Source organism: Cervus canadensis, chromosome 1 (assembly GCF_019320065.1).
Source record: "Cervus canadensis isolate Bull #8, Minnesota chromosome 1, ASM1932006v1, whole genome shotgun sequence".
NCBI lineage: Eukaryota > Metazoa > Chordata > Mammalia > Artiodactyla > Cervidae > Cervus > Cervus canadensis.
In genome coordinates, this window is record NC_057386.1 from 64,102,357 (window position 1) to 64,121,992 (window position 19,636).

The 19,636-nt window shown below is 37.0% G+C and overlaps 1 protein-coding gene across 7 annotated transcripts in view; it reads right to left on the bottom strand.

The window, feature by feature from the left end:
* The window catches only part of ARFIP1 (ADP ribosylation factor interacting protein 1), a 128,774-nt gene that overhangs the window by 47,159 nt on the left and 61,979 nt on the right, over window positions 1-19,636 (bottom strand). For 6 of the 7 annotated variants that reach the window (XM_043484511.1, XM_043484509.1, XM_043484510.1 and 3 more), the window contains 3 exons: window positions 14,046-14,154; window positions 6,892-6,987; window positions 5,213-5,325 (listed from right to left, as the gene is read on the bottom strand). In XM_043484511.1, coding sequence (XP_043340446.1) covers window positions 5,213-5,325; window positions 6,892-6,987; window positions 14,046-14,154 — 318 coding nt within the window. The remainder of the gene's footprint in view (window positions 1-5,212; window positions 5,326-6,891; window positions 6,988-14,045; window positions 14,155-19,636) is intronic. The other variant, XM_043484514.1, reaches the window with a different exon arrangement.

A 19,636-nucleotide genomic window follows, 5' to 3' on the forward strand; every position in this document is an offset into this window, starting at 1 on the left:
CAAAAGTAATCTAAAAAGTAGTAAATAAGCATTGCAATTTTTAAAATTTGCCAATTTGTTATTTTATCATGTCTTTTAAAGTTTTGGTTACAGAATTAGTATTTGTTGTATAAGTGAAAATAATGAATGAAATAAAAATGAATGTCCTCTTCCTTTAATTCGACTAGGTAGTAGAAAAGTATTAATTAGACTCTCCTTTAAACCTATATAATCACATTATAATATTTTTAAAGTAAACATGAGACTATGCTATGCTATACATAATATCCAGAGCATTTTTATAAGAACAAGTATCTTGAAACTTTTCTTTGTCAACAAATATAAATGTATTATTTATCCTTCTAATGTTAACATATGTTATTTACATTTTTCTATTTAAAATTGAAATGAATTCCCTGACACTCTCTATTATAATCAATTAAGGATCTTTACAAATAAACATTTTTTAATAAAGGAGTTCTTTAAAAAAAAAAAAGTAGACAAATTAACTATATAGAAAATGATAGGAAGATCAAAGCCCAAACTTACAGAAGGGATAAAACTATTTTTATGGAAAACATACAAACACTCTTTGGAGATGAAAAACATATAAAGAGAACGTTTAACTGCAGACTTTGTGATTTTAATGAGAGAAACATCAGCAAGTAATATTTGAAATGGTAACAAGATCAAGATATACCACTCATTTCCACTTTTCTTCCACATAGGGATTTTCCCTATGCAATAGAATATTATCAGAGGCATTTACCTACTCTTAAGCCAAAGCATGTGGTACCTTCCATAGCAACCCAGATATAATAGTCTGTTGAAAATCAAGAAGCCAAAATTCAGTGAAGGAACTTGGCAGACTGGGCAAAATGAAAGAAATGTCTACTTTTGTCTGAGTGGTCATTTTTTTACAGAAATAGTGGTGATGAGCAGACAGCAAGGTCAAAGGTTCAATGAGGAAATTTTTCTTTCCAGGAAGCCATGGCCATGGGAAAAGTAAGGCAAGAGTATAAGGCATCAAATCTGGACGCCTTAAACAAGTTTCGAAACTGAACTTACAGAGCTTACATTCCAGTACAGATGACTAGCCACTCTCAAGGAAATCTAAGTCATCAGGAGGTGAGAATGCTACAGACAGCCCATGTGGAACTTTGCAAAGAAAGCTGCAGTGAGAAACCAAGTTGCTAGGCATTTCCCCACTCATCAGGGTCCCAGAGCAGGCTTCTCACAGGACCACTAAAAAACCAGAATTTTATTTAAGTCGCTTCCTAGTAAACACTGAAACTGAAGTGCAAAATTGAAGGTCGGTATATATCATAGAGTAAGTTTAAAACAGAAGACAACTAAAAGTTCTCAGTTCTTTACGCTTCTCCAAAGCCCCTGGAAATGCAGGTGACTTGCCGTGACCTGCGGTCCTGCTCAGCCTTCCACATAAATTAAGGACAAGTGGAGCCAGGTTAAACAGGCAGGAAGATGCAAAAGTAATCACTGCTCTGCGGAGATCTCCTACTTGGGAGAGGATAGAATAATGACAAATAGTGTATAAAATACCAATAATCTCCACCGTACAGGTCATGAATTTACAAGATAATCACTGGATACTATTAGTATTTAAATAGCACCAAGAGCTTAGAGTAAAACAATTAGGTACAAGGAAAAGAATAAGCTAATGGCAGCAAAAGACAGATACTATGTTAAGAAAGTTGTTAAGACTGAAGGATAGGGAAGAAGGGAGCATAAAAGTAAATATCAGAAGCTGAACAGTAGAAACAGAAAAACCAGTAAATAAATAAGACAATATGATAAGAAAGCCAGGAATCAAAGTTTAAAAGATACTGGCTTTAAGCCAACAAATATTAATTTGCTAAAGGTATGAATACTGGTTCGGGCTTCCCTGGTGGCTCAGCTAGTAAAGAATCTGCCTGCAGTGCAGAAGACCTGGGTTCGATCCCTAGGTTGGGAAGATCCCCTGGAGAAGGGAAAAGCTACCCACTCCAGTATTCTGGCCTGGAGAATTCCACGGACTATGCAGTCCAAGAGGTCTCAAAGAGTCGGACACAACTGAGGACTTTCCTGGTGGCTCAGACAATAAAGCGTCTGTCTACAATGCGGGAGACCTGGGTTCAATCCCTGGGTCAGGAAGATCCCCTGGAGAAGGAAATGGCAACCCACTCCAGTACTCCTGCCTAGAAAATCCCATGGACAGAGGAGCCTGGTGTCCATGGGGTCGCAAAGAGTTGGACACAACTAAGCGACTTCACTTTCTTTCTATGAATACTGGTAGCAAGTTCTTAAAACATTTTTGAAAAGAATTTAATGTTTGGAAGAGACATTAATAGGTCTGAATACTAAAACTGAGATTATTCTTAAAAAAATAAGATAGACTTTTACAAGTACCCTGTATTTGCAAAATACAAAAATGAACAAAAATGGTAAACCAGAGTGTATTATTCGTATTGATTCCTGCAAATGAGAAAAAATAAGAAAATAAATAAAGTTTTGGATGTAATCAGGTAGATTAAAATAATATTTAAGAAAATAGGTTCAAGGCCTAAACTTAAAATCACTTCTATTACATATTTGGTTTTAATCACTACACTAATCTTGGGATCAATATTAGCACTTCCTTTATTAAACACCAATAAAGAAGTGCTAATATTCTCTTTGAGTAAAAGCTTTAAAGTATCTGCCAGAGAACAGAAACAGACAGAAGAAATTAAAAACAAAAATCATGAAGAAACTGAAGTCTATGAAAGAGGATCAAAGTCAGCCAGAATCAAATTCCTCAGAGTACGATGGGTAATTAGCACAAATCAGAATCAACACTTGAAAGATTATCCTGATGACAATGAATGTCCTATGTCAGCTCATAATTTGGACTAAAAAGGTCAAAAAGCCAGAAGAACAGAATTGTATGTCAGTCCAGACACACTGAGCTACAAGCTCCATAAAATCACGTAAGCTAGGACTTTCTCTCTTTTGACCTAGACTGAGATATACAAATTATTCTGATGAAAACAATTTTTCAGTTAAAAATAAAATGATCACTCTGAAAGAATGAGAACTCCTTCACACAGCACTATGTCATGTGTATACATTATGAAGTTTGGTTATTTTCAATAACAGAAAATCTGAATGTGGTATGTTAACGTAGAAAAGAAGTGAAAATGTTAGTTGCTAGGTCGTGTCCCATTCCTTGCAACCCTATGGACTCCTATGGACCATGAATTCTCTGTCCATGAATTCTCCAGGCAAGAATACTGGAGTGGGTAGCCACTCCCTTCTTCAAGGGATCTTTCTGACCCAGGGACCAAACCTGGGTCTCCTGCATTGCAGGGGGACTCTTTACCATCTGAGCAACCTGGGAAGCCCCATGTTAAGGTAGAGATAACTATAAACAAATAATGATTCAACTCTGATTACTGTAGAGGTAAAAGAAGAAAAGAACAGTTGATAAACACACACAGGAAAAAAAAAACAAGGAAAACACAACTGCAACAAGAGAGGAAGTCCAAAATGACAAAAAATTAAACTTGATAAATTGTAAAATTAGGATTATTAGGATTTGAGGATTTGGTTAAAAAATAAGACCTGTATTCTTTAGGCTCAAAATGTGTGGCTAAATTTCAAGAATAAATGAACAAAGGAACGGCTGAATAAACGAATTTAATAAATAAATAAGTGAGACTCAGTCTTGTATGAAAGATAAACAAGTGAAATGAAAGGGAGTATGAAGGGGCATTTCAGGCAGTGGGCTAATACAGCCCGTGAACAAAGCTGCAGAGGCATGAGAAAGCACAGCTTGTTTAAGAATCCTCTGGAGAAGCTGGTATGGACCACAAGCTCTGCGGGTAGAAGAGAGGAGCAGCAGGATAAAAATGGAAGGGTAGACGGGGACCGAGCGAAGGACTCAAGCAAATTGAACCATGCCAGGCAGAGCAGAACCTGCAGGATGAGATAACTTGTTGAGAAGCTACCACAGTAGTGTAAGAGGTAATCACACGGCTGTGAAGTGCGAGATGGAGACGAGGATACAGTCAAACAACATTAAGGAGGCAGAGTCCATTAATAACTAACTGGGCACGTGGGATCAGTGAGGAGATGAAGCAGACATCTGAATACTTGGATGAACTGCTGCGATATGAAGGAGTACCAAAGGAAACACAGTATTCATGGAATGAGAGAACCCACGTCCCAGAGAACGAAAGGCGCAACGGGCACACAGCGTATCCTGAAGGAGAAGAGCTCGGCAGGCGTCGAGTTCTGATGGCTGCCACTGGCATTTCTCAGCTCTGCACGGGCAAAAGCTAAGTCACTGTTGGAAAGTTTCATGCAGCAGTTTCAGGGCACTTTTATCATCTTAAGAAAACCTGTACTTTTGTGGAAAATTGAAGATCATACTTTAAAAATACTAACTGAAAAAATAAATGCACTTCTGTATTACTCTTTAGAAGATACATAAGAGACTCCTGTATAAAAATACAGACAATTCCTGATTTATAAACCACTAGGCCCACTACCAATTCACAAACAGAGCGAGTATTAACGCTGAGCTCTAAATAGAACTGTTAGGGTTTTCATCCACTTAACTATTTTACGAACTCTACTGTCTCATCCCTGTTAAGACTCAAAGGTACTAATTTGGGGTTTGAGCTCTCTATTTGTAACACATCAAATATAGCTGTATTGCTTCAGAGTAAATTTTGCTTATTTACTTTAGGAGAATATAAGAAAAGTAATCAATACTTACTCTGAAGCAATACACTTAACAACAATAAACCTTTGAAATCTAACTCATATACTATTTGTACAGTTTAGTGCTTAGTTATTACAATAAGATCAGAGAATTCCAAACTTTGGAAAACTAATATACCTCTCTTGACATTCCACTGCTATAAAGTATCAAAAAGATGGAGGTTGTGACAAATATATCTATGGCAATTCTACAGCTAAATGTGCTCCCAGACATATCTCTTCTTTAATTATGTGTTATCTGTCAATTAATAAGAACTTTAGTAGCTCTTTTTAGAACTCAACCTACTGACTTTTTAAACTACATTTATGCAAAGATCAATAAGACAAAATATTTTTAATTGTATATTTATGTTTAAAGAGCATTATTCTCTCCTATACATTTATATAATTGCAAAATAATAATTTGAGTAACATTCGAATGAAATTCTTAGAGCTACTTGGGGTGGAAACATTAAAAAAAATTACAAACCTTGTAGGTATTTAGACTCCATTTTCTAACAAGTTCTAACTTTTCCATTGCAGGATTTTTAGTTTCATCTGCTAGAATAACTGGCCCACTTTTTGTCTGGGTTCTTTGGCCACCTGTAACATCAGAACAAAAGATAAAAATGCAAACCACACAGACAAGTAGAAAGAAAACAAAACACGGATGCAGTTCAAATTAAACTACTTATGCATTTAAAGAAATAAGGAGGTTCCCACAAAGTAAAGGACCAGAACTTCTTGAAATCATTTTAAGGATGATTTCCTGAAACTGTAAAAAAAACTTTTCTTTGGTTTGTCTATCTTCTTAAAAGAAAAAAAAAATTCTGCAATAGGCCTTCTTCTCTAAACTGCTATTTACTTCAAGGAAAATAAAATTTCCACAATTTATCTTATAACCTAATGATTCTTAAAAAATTGTCATTAAAAATCTGAAAGGCTCACTCACACTCTTCACAGTGATCTCCTTTCATTATACTACATAGAAGAGAGCAACAACAGAATGTTACCAAAATTTTGGAGTGTTTAAAAATACTATAACTTTAGATAGTCATTAAAAATATCTTACTGTAGTATATGAGGTTTTGTTAAAACGAGACCTACATTGTGCCTCATTTTTTTCTCAGGAAACCCAGCACTTCCCCCAAAGCTATAATTAATACAGGCAGTATAAAGCCCTGATAATGCGTTACTCCAACAACTAAGAAATTATGACGTAACAGCAACGCCACAACTATACAGTTTCTCACAGTAAAATATTTTTCACAGAAGAACATATTTAGTAACATTTATGATGCTAATAACTTGGAATATAGATATCATAATTTAAAAATAACAATTTTTAAAAAAGACAAGAGAAAACATTTTATAAAATGGTTTTAGAAGGTTAGAGTCGGCAAAAATTTCTTCTCTCACCCCTATAGCCAGGCCAGGCTTTACCACAGTTTTACATAATCTAAGAAGGAGAACAGTATATAAAATCAAATGCATTTAAGAATTTACAAAATTCTCACACAAACAAAATATAAAATATTAACATTTCATGTAAAAAGAAACACAGAGTTTACTTTTTGCCCTGTTTTTATAGTCCAGCAATATTAAAGTGAAAAGCAAATCCAATGCAAAGAAATAGGTTTTTCCCAGTACTTTTCACTGGGCATAACTGGAAAATTACATAGTATTTTGATGCAATTTGACAACTAGTTGTTAAGTCAAAGTTGAAAACAGGAAGACACAACCTTTTCCACTTGATTCATTCCAAATAATGAACAACCCAACTGTTGAAAGTCCTGTTTTATTTAACTGAAAACAGATGGCAGAGCAGCAAAGCTGAGAGTCTAAGATCAAATAAGTAAAGTAACATTTTCCAGAGCAAAGAAAAGAAAGGTAGATTAAAAATGAATCAAACTTTATAGTGCTTTTTTCTCATAAAGTTACTTAAATTTCATGTTTGAGATTGCACCTAATGAACTTTGAAAAGCCAGAAAGATTAAGCTATGGCTAGAGAGATTACTTTCCTTATCGTTAAAAAAAAAAAAAAGCAGCCACCAAAAAAGCCAGAATAACACACACCTAAGAATATAAAGCAAGCGATATGAAACTGAGTGAGTTAGTTTAGCTTCAGCAGTAGCAAGAAGGGCTTTATCCAACCAGTGCAGTGAATACCTGCAGGAACAATTAAATCACTTCCTTGTTGAGTCAGTCGGCTAGCTGCCACCCTGCTGGGGGACATAACAGATGGCAGAGGTGGTGCTGGGCAACCTGAAAAGGGCAGACATTTCTCTGTGAAAATGCTTCTCTTCCTCCACACAACATACATTTTGAATACAGCTATACTGACATTGCCTTTAAAACATTCAAAAAAAGGATTAAAAGTTGGGAACTAATATACTTGCTTTCATGCAGAAATGGACGAGTAATAAATGGATGCTACCAGGATGAGTTCTTAGAAACTTTTCATCAAACTATTAAAACCAAACAAAACACATAACTGTAAGAAGAAACTTGGTAAGATCATGTTTAAGCAGGACTTTACCTGGACTTTGCTGTTTTCAAATCAATTAAAAGTATGTGATTAAAGGATACAGCTGAATGATACTGAAGCTTAACTCAACATTTTATAACTTGCTACTCTAACATAGGAAGGAAAGCTCAAGTAGAAATACAAAGGCACGTAACACTTGTATCAAATTTATCATTAACATTCAAAGAAATGTGAGTGAATCAGCCTTCACAGAAATTATAGCCAAAAGTTCAAATCATAAATCAAGTATCACCTAGTACAGATTACTGCTACTCATAGTATGGATGCAAGGGGTTTCCATCAATTATGTCATCTTGGAGCTCCTCAGAAACACGGACCTACTTAACCAGAATCTGCATTTTCACAAGATCTTCAGGTGATTTGTATGCGTTTTGAAGCCTGAGAAGTGATAATACAGAGTGCTATTCTGATTAATCATAAGACTTCTGAAGCTTTTAAAACATACCTGAGACATTCCACAAGATCTACTGATTATCACAGAAACAGGTTATCTTTAGAGCTTTTTTTGGTGGGGGGAGCGGAAAGCTTTAGCTTTTTTATTAGATTGATTTTATGGTTTTATTTATTAGATAAATAAAAATAGCATATATTTAAGGTGTAAAAAGTGATTTTTTGATATATGTATACACTGTAACATAATTACATCCATCACCTCACATAGCTACCTTCTTTGTGTGTGGTGACAAAACCTGAGATCTATCAGCAAATTTCAAGTATACATTATTATTAACTATAGTCACCATGCTGCTCATTAGGCAACAGTAGTTTTTTAAAAGCTACTTATTCTCAAACACAACTAAATTTGAGAACCTGAGGAAAGAATACAATTTTGGAATGAAACACACTGAGTTTTAAAATTCTAACTCTGGGTTTGAAATTCTGGCTCTATTTATCAAATAGTATCAGGAACACCCTGGCAAATTACTCAAGATCTCTGAGCCTTAGTTTTTTTAAAAAGTAAGAAAAATTGAGTACCCAACATTGTTGCTAATGTCCAGCATAAAACTGTGCAGCTTCAATTGACTATTTTAAATTCTAAAGGTTGTATGTCTTTAGGGAAGTGATCATTGAAAAGAAACTGAAAAAATTATTAACATCCTTCACATTTAGCTGAATATATTTTAATGTTTCTAACATAATTTTATTACAACTACACTCTTTTCCAGTTTTCTAAAAACATATAACATATCAAATTTATAATTAAAATATTCTAATAAGAATTACATGCCAACTTTCTCATATCCCAGATATACTAACTTCTGATCAGGAACAGTCACTAGTTTTAATAATATGGAAAACTTAATCTGGACTGAATCTAACATTAAAATCCAAAACATGCAATATATCTAAATAGAATGGCATTACCTTTCAAAATGAGATACCTGTCTTTCAAAAAAAAATCTGCTGAAACACAAAAATTTAAAACTGGAACGGACAACAGAAATCAACTAGTCTAAAACTAAACTACAGGAAGAAAGAGGCTCAGAGAGGTTTAAACAGCTTCTTATTAGATCCTCAGATGTTCTGAATCCATACCATAATATCTCTGTTATTAAATTCAATACAAAAAACATCAATCCATAAATTACTTGTTAAGGAAGGCATCTAATGGGCTATCCAATGCAATCATTACTTTAAACAAAAACTCTATCTCTCCTATTACATAAAGAAGAGTTCAATAAATGATGACTACTATAATTCCATTTCGTGATAATCCCAGGAACAGAGCTCTGTTGTTCTGGCTATTATTGTTTATTAATCTTGCATAAGAAATAATCCCGTGATTTAACATGAGATATGTATAACATATATGTCACAAATGATACAGAACTTTCCAAACTAAAGTAGCAAAAAGACATAGTGCTGAGGTAAGTGGATACCTTCAACTATTTGCTTTACTTTCAAGGGTTAATTGTTGTCTGTATCTTCAAACCTTTAAGTCAGACTAATTTAGTTACTAAAATCATTCACAAATAATAAGTAAATCATTCCAACAAAAATAACTCTTAAAACTCTAGGCTTTTGCTAATTGATGAAATTTGGAGAATTAGCTCAGTTTTCTCTCAACAGGATAAGTCTAGGAATATGAATAATGTGTATGCAACGATCAAAACCCCACTAAAACAAAACTCAGATACCAAGAACAACTCACTCTTAAGAGTTTTGATTTATTCATGGTTTCCACTGTTATTGATTCTACCATGTACTTCTTGGGTAGATTTCAATATTTATTGTTACACTGAATTTAAGCACAATTTCTTCTAAATTTGCTCCAGAGATGGAAAAATAAATGGTAATAGAGTCCTTATAAAGTTATCATTCAGTCATTTTCCCAGAGAGCTAACAGAGCCCCAACTCCTAACCTTTTTTCATGAGACATTTTTTCATCCTAAATTCTGTTCACTTAAAAAGGCTTCCTTATCTCTTGCTATTCTCTGGAACTCTGCATTTGGTTGGGTATATATTTTCCTTTCTCTTCTGCCTTTTGCTTCTCTTCTTTTCTAAGCTATTCGTAAGGCTTTCTCAGACAACCACTTTCATCTTCTTGCATTTCGTTTTCTTGGGGATACCCAACTGAATGCAGAGTTCCAGAGAATAGCAAGGAGAAATAAGAAAGCCTTCCTCAGTGATCAATGCAAAGAAACAGAGGAAAACACAGAACGGGAAAGATTAGAGATCTCTTCAAGAGAATTAGAGATACCAAGGGAACATTTCATGCAAAGATTGGCACAATAAAGGACAGAAAGGACAGAAACAGTATGGATCTAACAGAAGCAGAAGAGATTAAGAGGTGGCAAGAATACACAGAACTATCATATCCCGAACAATCATGATGGTGTGGACACTCACCTAGAACTGGACATCCTGAAGTATGAAGTCAAGTGGGCCTTAGGAAACATTACTAGGAACAAAGCTAGTGGAGGTGATGGAATTCCAGCTGAGCTATTTCAAGTCCTAAGATGATGCTGTTAAAGTGCTGCGCTCAATATGTGCAAATTTGGAAAACTCAGCAGTGGCCACAGGACGGGAAAAGGTCATTCCAATCCCAAAGAAGGGCAACAAAAAGAATGTTCAAACTACCACACAATTGCACTCATTTCACACGCTAGCAAGGTAATGCTCAAAATCCTTCAAGCTAGGCTTCAACAGTATGTGAATTGGAACTTCTGGACGTAAAAGCTGGATTTAGAAAAGGCAGAGGAACCGGAGGCCAAATTACCATCATCTACTGGATCATAGAGAAAGCAAGGGAATTTCAGAAAAACAGCTATTTCTGTTTCACTGACTATGTGAGAAGTCTTTGACAGCGTGGATCACAACAAATTGTGGAAAATTCTTAAACAGATGGGAATACCAGACCACCTTACCTGTCTCCTGAGAAACCTGCATGCAGGACAGAAAGCAACAGTTAGAACCTTACATGGAAAAATGAACTGGTTTAAAATTGGGCAGGAAGTACGACAAGGCTATATACTGTCACCCTGCTTATTTAACTTATATGCAGAGTATATTATGTTAAATGCCAGACTGGAATGAATCACAAGCTGGAATCAAGACTGCGAGGAAAAATATCAACAACCTCAGATATGCAGATGATACCACTCTAATGACAAGTGAAGAGGAACTAAAGAGCCTCTTGATGAGGGTAAAAGAGGAGAGTGAAAAACCTGGCTTAAAACTCAAAATTTAAAAAAGCAGACACTTCACTTTGCCAACAAAGGTCCATATAGTCAAAGCTATGGTTTTTCCAGTAGTCATGTATGGATGTGAGAGCTGGACCATAAAGAAGGCTGAGCACTCAAGAACTGTTGCTTTCGAATTGAGCTGGAAAAGATTCTTGAAATCCCTTGGACTGCAAGATCAAACCAGGCAATCCTAAAGAAAATCAACCCTGAATATTCATTGGAAGGGCTGATGCTGAAACTGAAGCTCCAATACTTTGGCCACTTGATGTGAAGAGCCAACTCAGTGGAAAAGACCCTGATGCTGGGAAAGGTTGAGGGCAGAAAGAGAAGGGGGCAACAGAGGATGAGATGGTTGGATGGCATCACTGACTCAATGGACATGAGTCTGAGCAAACTCCAGGAGATAGTGGAGGACAGGGAAGTCTGGCATACTGCAGTTTATGGGGGTTGCAAAGAGCTGGACATGACTTAGCAACTGAACAACAATAAGAACATATCGGAAATTTTAAACATGAGAAAATCATGTTCATTCCAATTTATGTATACATGCCTCAAAACAAGAACACTTGACTACAACTTTCCAGTAAATGCTTAACGAATCTGAGTATGACAGAATGATTATCTTTTTAACATACTGATTAACTATGTAGCTTGTTTTAAAAAATGTTTTATAAAGTCAATTCAAAGAGACACAAATTACTGTCATTATCACAAAACATTTTTTACTCCAATTTGAGGGACTACGATGGATCTATAAGCAAGTGAAATTGACTGGCACTTCATGTTCATGTACAACAGGTTACAATGCCAGCTGACTTTGATTATTGCATATACTATTCTGTTTAAGGGGGAAAGGATAAAACCAAACGTCAGCTAAACAATTCCACTGAAAATCTTCAAATGTTTTAACTGTAAAAGTCTTTTTTTTTTAATTCTACGTTGCCATTTAAATTTGGAAATTGGTGGCTGGCCGGAAACTGCTACCACGTTGTCACACAGTGTGCCGTGTGTCCTCAAATGCTCAGCGTCTCAGGCAGCCGGTCAGCCTCTCAAGTTCAAAGCTACAGCCTAGAGAACACCACCACAATGCTATGCAATGACCACTGAGATACTGATACATATGCTTCCTTTCTGATCTGTGTTTTTGTGAACATAAGAATGAAAAGGGTAAAAAAAAGATGTCAGTAGAGAGCCCACTCATTTTACAGCCTAGAGTAGAAGATACTATACTGGGTTACCCTAAATGCCTATTTCTAGGATCCATTTAGCAAGGAATATATTTTAAAATATAAGTTGTTTCTCACTAAAATATAGGCCATTAGTATAATAAAATATAGAATACTGCAAGAGGGCTAAGGAGTACAAAGGCATGGAGATATTTTTTTCAATTTGTGAAATTATAATACAGTATTAAAAGATGCTTGGAAGAAAGATCCTTGGAAGAAAAGCTACGACCAAACCTAGACACCATATTAAAAAGCAGAGCCATTACTTTACCGATGAGGTCCATATAGTCAAAGCTACGGTTTTTCTAGCAGTCGTGTATGGATGTGAGAGCTGGACTATAAAGAAGGCTAAGCACCGAAGAACTGATGCTTTTGAACTGGAGAAGCATTGGAGAAGACTCTTGAGAGTCCCTTGAACTGCAAGGAGATCAAACCAGTCAATCCTAAAGGAAATCAACCCTGAATATTCATTGAAAGGACTGATGCTGAAGCTCAAGCTCCAATACTTTGGACACCCGATGCAAAGAACTGACTCATTGGAAAAGACCCTGAAGCTGGGAAAGATTGAAGGCAGGAGGAGAAGGGGACGACAGAGGATGAGATGGTTGGATGGCATCATCGACTCGATGGACCTGAGTTTGGGCAAGCTCCAGGAGTCGGTGATGAACAGGGAGGCCTGGCATGCTGCAGTCCATGGGGTCACAGAGTCAGACACAACTGAGCAACTGAATGCAGTATTAAAATTAAAATACTTCATTGAACACCCAACTATTGCTACTTTAACTAGAGCTCTGTCAAGAAAACAATCCATTTTTACATCCACATGATTTCACTTTCTTTCACTTGTGTAAAAATGAAAAAATACCTAAAAAGGTTATTATAGGCAAGAGTATTTAAAAAGGAAGTATTTTTCTTTATATTAAAAAAGAAAAAAAAAACCATATACATGGGATGTATGCAGAAAAGAGCTAACATACTAGATCTAACTATTTACCCTTGAAAAGACCAGTTTACAAAAGATTAGGTCTCAGTTGGCATCTGAGAACTTATAATTTTGGAGTGATTCTCGCCATTCCCGGAATTGTAAGACTTGCTCACTATGCCTAAACTGTTTATACAAACAATGTGGTTTATGCTTTCCTTCTGGGAGTCTGGAATCTGGGCACATGCAAGGCAGAGGGTGCCTATGTGAACAATCTCCAATAAGAATCCTAGGCACTAATTTATCTTCCTTGGTTAGCAAGATTTCACATTTGTGGTCGCAGCTCTGCTAGGAGAATGAAGCATGGACTGGGAACGGGCCCTTGCAAGGTGATGCTTCGTCTCCCTCGATCTTTAGCTCAGGCATCCTTTGCCTTTGCCAACCGTGCTCAGTGTACTTTTGCTGTAATCATCGTCTGAACTATGACTATATACTGAGTCCTGTTAGTCCTCTTTGAAAATTACTTTATTGGAGGGTGCTCTTGGGAGACTGCCGACACAGAATATAGAGTAAGAAAAATAAAAGTTTCATTTTCTAATTGCTTTGAAATAAGAAATATGTATTTATACAAATCAATATTGACATAAGTTTTGTGGTTACCACTAAAATAATTTAAATCTGCATTCTTGATATAATTTTTGAGCTTTTATTTCAGTATTTTAAAACCAATTTTCAAGTAGCAATCAGTGAAATTATGCACATTGATCTGTTTATATAAAGACAACTATTAAAACAATTCCTAAATTGAAGAGAAAAAGGATTATATTTATAATCAGTGTTTTATCATGAAATCAAAAGTTCTCAACTCTAATAAAGGTAGCATTTGGTGACCTTCTCCCATCTTCTACCCGGTTCATCTTTAAAATCAATGGGTTCCTTACCTTGAAATGCTCCTGCTTCAATAACCCCCTCTTTGGTACTGTCAAAGCCATGAGATGTGATTTGCGTTTCTGAGAGACCAAGTCCAGCTGGTAATGAACGCTTCAAATCCTTGGCAACATTGGAATAAAAAAGAAAATCTTGTAAAACATCCCATATCACATAGCACTTCATCATAATTATGTCCTTCTGGTCACACGGTGAACTTGTTTCTCTCTACTGTGTAGCATTCCCTTATGCTGTCATGGCAGTCCAAGATGATGTACATCTGCAGCAAACTAAGCCAGGTTTGCTATTAAGAGATACAGTGTAACCAAATATAAAACAGTTTCATTAGTTTAGACTGAAGCATCAGACAGATATTAAAGTTCAATTAAAATTCAATTTCAAATTTCCAGTCTTCTGATACATAAGGAAAATCATTTTAAGGACAGAATTAAGATGACTAAAAAGTCATGTCTAATATTAAAAAGCTCACTGATGTCTAATACCATCTTGATGAGCCTTGGGTGATGTTTAACATAAACAAATCATTCACTTGCAATATTAAGTTTCCCTTTGATTTGCAGGTTAGCTAGGTAAACAGGGCTTCAATCAGTATGAGGGAAAGAAAATCTCTTGTGATTTAGATTTATTTTAAACTACTGATATTTGCCAACCTAACTGCAATTTAGCTTGTAACTGTAATAAATACAATATCTGACATTCAATCTTACTTCAATCTTAATTCAAGTAAAAGAAAAGAGAGAAAGCATGAAACACAGATTTCCAACTAAAAGTTCTTTCTTGCCTCTGGCTTGGATATGAGGAATTACCCAATTTTCATAATCAGTCTATGACTGGACCCTCTTGGCTCTTCATAACAATAAGTTAGTGACACGCTAGAAGATGTCTTTGAAATTCTTCCTTAAGGCCCTATTCCACTACATACAATGTACAGCTATAATCTGAACCTCCAGCAACCTTCACAGGGGAACTTCTTTTCCGATCATCCAGTTTTATTTTTGTCATAGTGATTATCACTAACATATTCAATAAATATTTGTTGGACAAATAAATGAATTTGTTAAATAAACTAAGGGACTTATGAAAACATCATACAGATTAAGAAGTTGAGGGCTTCTCTGGAGGCTCAACGTAAGGAATCCACCTGCCAACACAGAAGACACAGGTCTGATCGCTGATTTGGGAAGATCCCACATGCTGCAGAGCAACTAAGCCCATGTGTCACAGCTCCTGGGCCTGTGCGCTGAGCCTGGGAGCCACAGCCGCCGAGGCCTGTGCGCTGAGCCTGGGAGCCACAGCCGCCGAGGCCTGCAGGCCCTGAGCCTGGGAGCCACAGCCGCCGAGGGCTGTATGCTGAGCCTGTGCTGCACAACAGGAGAAGCCACACAATGAGAAGTCCACACACATGACTAGACAAAAGCCTGAGTGGCAGCGAAGACCCAGAACATCCCAAATAAACAGAGTTGCTACACCAATAAGCTCACTTTAAAATGTATTGAGCATCTGCTTACTCTTACTGTGTTAGACTTGCTGCGCAAAGAAAAAGATACCATAAGGGAGAGGCAAGATATGCAAACATTAATATAAAAGTTGAACTTGGTGCCAAAGTAAAGACAGTATCAGAGGAATTCGGAATAGGGGCTAAGTCCAGGAGAACCGAATAAGAGAAGAGGAAGTACTTCTTGAACTCTGAAAGACAGAGGATTTATTTATTCACTGAATCAACATCTAATGAGCACCATGTTCACGACAGCCACTGCTCTAGACACTACACATGGAGCACTGCAGAAAACAGACAACCTCTGTCCATCAGACTCATCTGAGGTGTGACGGAAGGAGGAGACTGATAGTAAATAAATGTATCTCAGGTACAGTATCTAAGTACTGTGAAAATACAGGTGACCCTTGAAAAACACAGGTTTGAACTGCGTCCCCTTATATCATATTTTTTCCAATAAATATGCTTGTATTGCAGTACTACAAGATCCAAGGTGGCTGACTCCTCAGAGGCTGAACTGTGGATACAGAGAATCAAAGGAAAAGTTATACAAAAATTTGACTGTAGGTAGGGTGGACACCCAACCCATTGTTCAAGCATAAACTGTAAGAAGTAGTAAGTTTAATTTTTTAAGGCAGGGTAAGAGGGATACAGAGTGACAAGCAAAGGGTGCTATTTTAGATGGGATATTCAGGGCAGGTCTATCTGAAGAGGTAAAATGTGTGCAGAATTCTGAACAAAATGAGGGATTGAGCCATGTGGTTCATGTGGGGAAAGAGCAGTGATTTAAAAGGTCATAATGATGCTCTATTTCTTGACTGACTGATAGACACATAGTATCCACTGTACTGTGAATTCACTTCACTGTTACAAAGTTTACCCTTTTAAAGTATGTAATTCTGTGGTTTTGTGTATTTACAGGCTGTGCAGACACCATCATCATCTAATCATCTTCATCACCCCAAAAAGAAACTGTACCCATTAGAGGTCACTTTCCGTTTCTAGCTTTCCCCAGCCCCTCACCAACACTCACCCACTTTCTGTGGATTGCTTACTCTGGTTGCTACTGTTGCTCAGTCATGTCCAACTCTTTGAGACCCCATGGACTGCAGCACACCAGGTTTCCCTGTCCATCACCAACTCCCGGAGCTTATTCAAACTCACGAGCATCAGGGTCTTTTCCAATGAGTCAGCTCTTCGCATCAGGTGGCCAAAGTATCGGAGCTGCAGCATCAGTTCTTCCAATGAATATTCAGGGTAGATTTCTTTAGGAACAAATAGTTTGCCATTCTTGCTGTCCAAGGGACTCTCAAGAGTCTTCTCCAGCACCACAATTTGAAAGCATCAATTCTTCAATGCTCAGCCTTCTTTACAGTCCAACTCTCACATCCACACATCACTACTGGAAAAACCATAGCTTTGACCATACAGACCTTTGTGGGCAACGTGATGTCTCTGCTTTTTAATAGGCTGTCTAGGTTTGTCATATTTTTTTCTTCCAAGGAGCAAGCATCTTTTAATTTCATGGCTTCAGTCACCATCTGCAGTGATTTTGGAGCCCAAGAAAATGAAGTCTGTCAATATTTCCACTGTTTCCCCAACTATTTGCCATGAAGTGATGGGACTGGATACCATGATCTTTGTTTTTTGAATGCTGAGTTTCAAGCCAGTTTTGGACATTATTCTATGTTCCTGGCTAGGTCAGATAGTAACTCTATGTTTAACTTTTCAAGGAACTGTCAGAACTGTCTTCTGAAAGGGTTGTACCATTTCACATTCCCAAAAACAATGTGTGAAGGTTCTGATTTCTCCACATTTTCATCAATACTTGTTATCATCTGTCTTTTTGATTATAGTCAACAAGGCAGGTGTGAAGTAGTATCTTACTGAAGTGATGATTTACATTTCCCTGATGACTAATGATGTTGAGCATCTTTACATGTGCTTATTTGCATTTGAATATCTCCCCTGGAGAAATGTCTAGTCAAGTCTCTTGCCCTGTTTTTAATTGGGGCATCTATCATTTCATTGATACAGATAAAAATCACTTATCAGTCATATGACTTATATTTTTTCCCCACTTTCTTGGCTGTTCACCTTCTTCATGGTGGTCTTTGAAGCACAAAAGTTTTAAATTTTGATAAAGTCTGATTTACCTTTTCATTCTTTTATTGCTTATGATTTTGGCATCATATTTAAGAAACTAAAGAGCCTAATCCAGTGTTATAAAGATTCACCACTAAATTTTTCTTCTAAGAGTTTTACAGTTTTAGCTCTTACATTTCAGTCATAGATCCATTTTCAGTTAATTTCTAACTATGGTGAGGGCTATGGTGGGAGGTCTGCATTCAACTTCATTTTTCGCATGAGGATATCCAGTTGTCCCAGAACCATTTGTGGAAGACTATTCTTTTCACAGGTTTCCCAGGTGCCGCTAGTGGTAAGGAAGGAACCCACCTGCTAATTCAGGAGATGTAAGAGATGCAGGTTCAACCCCTGGGTCAGGAAGATCCCCTGGAGGAGGGCATGGCAACCCACTCTACTGCTCTTGCCTGGAGAATCTCATGGACAGAGGAGCCTGAAGAACTACAGTACATAGGGTCACAAAGAGTCAGACACAACTGAAGCGACTTAGCATACATGCATTCTTTCCACATTGAAAACTGTCTTGGCACCCTTGCTGAAACTCAACTGACCATAAATGTAGGGCCTATTTCTCTACTCTCAATTCTGTTCCACTGATCTGGATGTCATCCATAAGTCAGTACCATATTGTTCCGATTACTGTAGCTTTGTGGTAGTAAGTTTTGAAATCAGAAGTAATGAGTCCTACAACTCTGTTCTTTTTCAATTCTCTGGGCATTCTGCATCCTTTGTGTTTACATCTGAACAGTTTGTCAATTTCTACAAAAAAAAAAAAAAAAGCCAGTTGCGATTCTGACAAAGATTGTGCTGAATCTGATCAATTTGGGGAGATTCCCATCTGATACATGAACGTGAGATCTCCTTCCATTTATTTAGACCTTTTTTAACTACCTTCCACGATGTTCTATAGTTTTTAGGAAGATGCCACAGGGCATCTTGGCCCACTTGCCCGAGAGCCCACGCTTCTCCAGAGCTCAAGAAGAGGCTACCACCATGACAAGCCCCATGTGCTGCAACTGGAGAGAGGCGCCCCACCTGTCGCAGCCAGAGAAAGCCTATGCCCAAGAACCAAGACCCAGCAGCAGTCACAAAGATAAAAAACAAAATTTAAAAAAAGATAAGATAATATGGGCAAGATACCCAGTACATGTTTTTGGGCACTCAGTTAAAGTTAGCCATCACACTCCTCTATTAAAATCATCTTTACAACACTACTAATAATCACAATAGCAAACATTTCTCGAGAACTTACTATGTGCCAGGGATTGTTCTAAGCACTTTACATACAGTCAGTTCTCACTCTGCATGACAGGGCAAGATCAAAATTGTAAAAATAAACAAGCAGGTCGAAACCATGCAAAGTGGTTAACGGGAAAAACTGATCATTCCATGAACTTCAAAAACTCATCTCAAAACTTTAAAAATTCTTTCCTTGCTTATGCTTCTAAGTGAGCTTTCAGTAAGTTCCTCTGGTTCACGTCTAGAGCTCCTCAAACAGTGCGGCAGCGCCAAGAGACCTACAGGTCAGCTGTTTCCTCTACAACTCGGTTAGGTCTGATGTGAATTTCACTCCTTCCACTGTCACCCTTTTCTACTTCTTTGCTGCACTTCTATCTTCGTTCACCCATCCCCTTTTGCTTATCCACTTCTGTAGAATATCACATGGGTTTATGAGCAAAATACAAGGTGATAACACAGCCACATGATCTGCTATCCGTGTATGAAATGAATAGCAAATACAGTGACCATCACCAAAAGACTTTGAAAGTGACATTACACAATAATCATGATATGCGTTGGTATTCACAGAGCCATTTATACACTAAGTTTGTACTTTATACAGTTATACTTAATACAATGTGGTGACAGCAATCTGAGCTGTGGTGTTGGGGACAGGCAACCACAGCAACCAAAATTAATGCATTTGGAACTATAAAAGGAGGA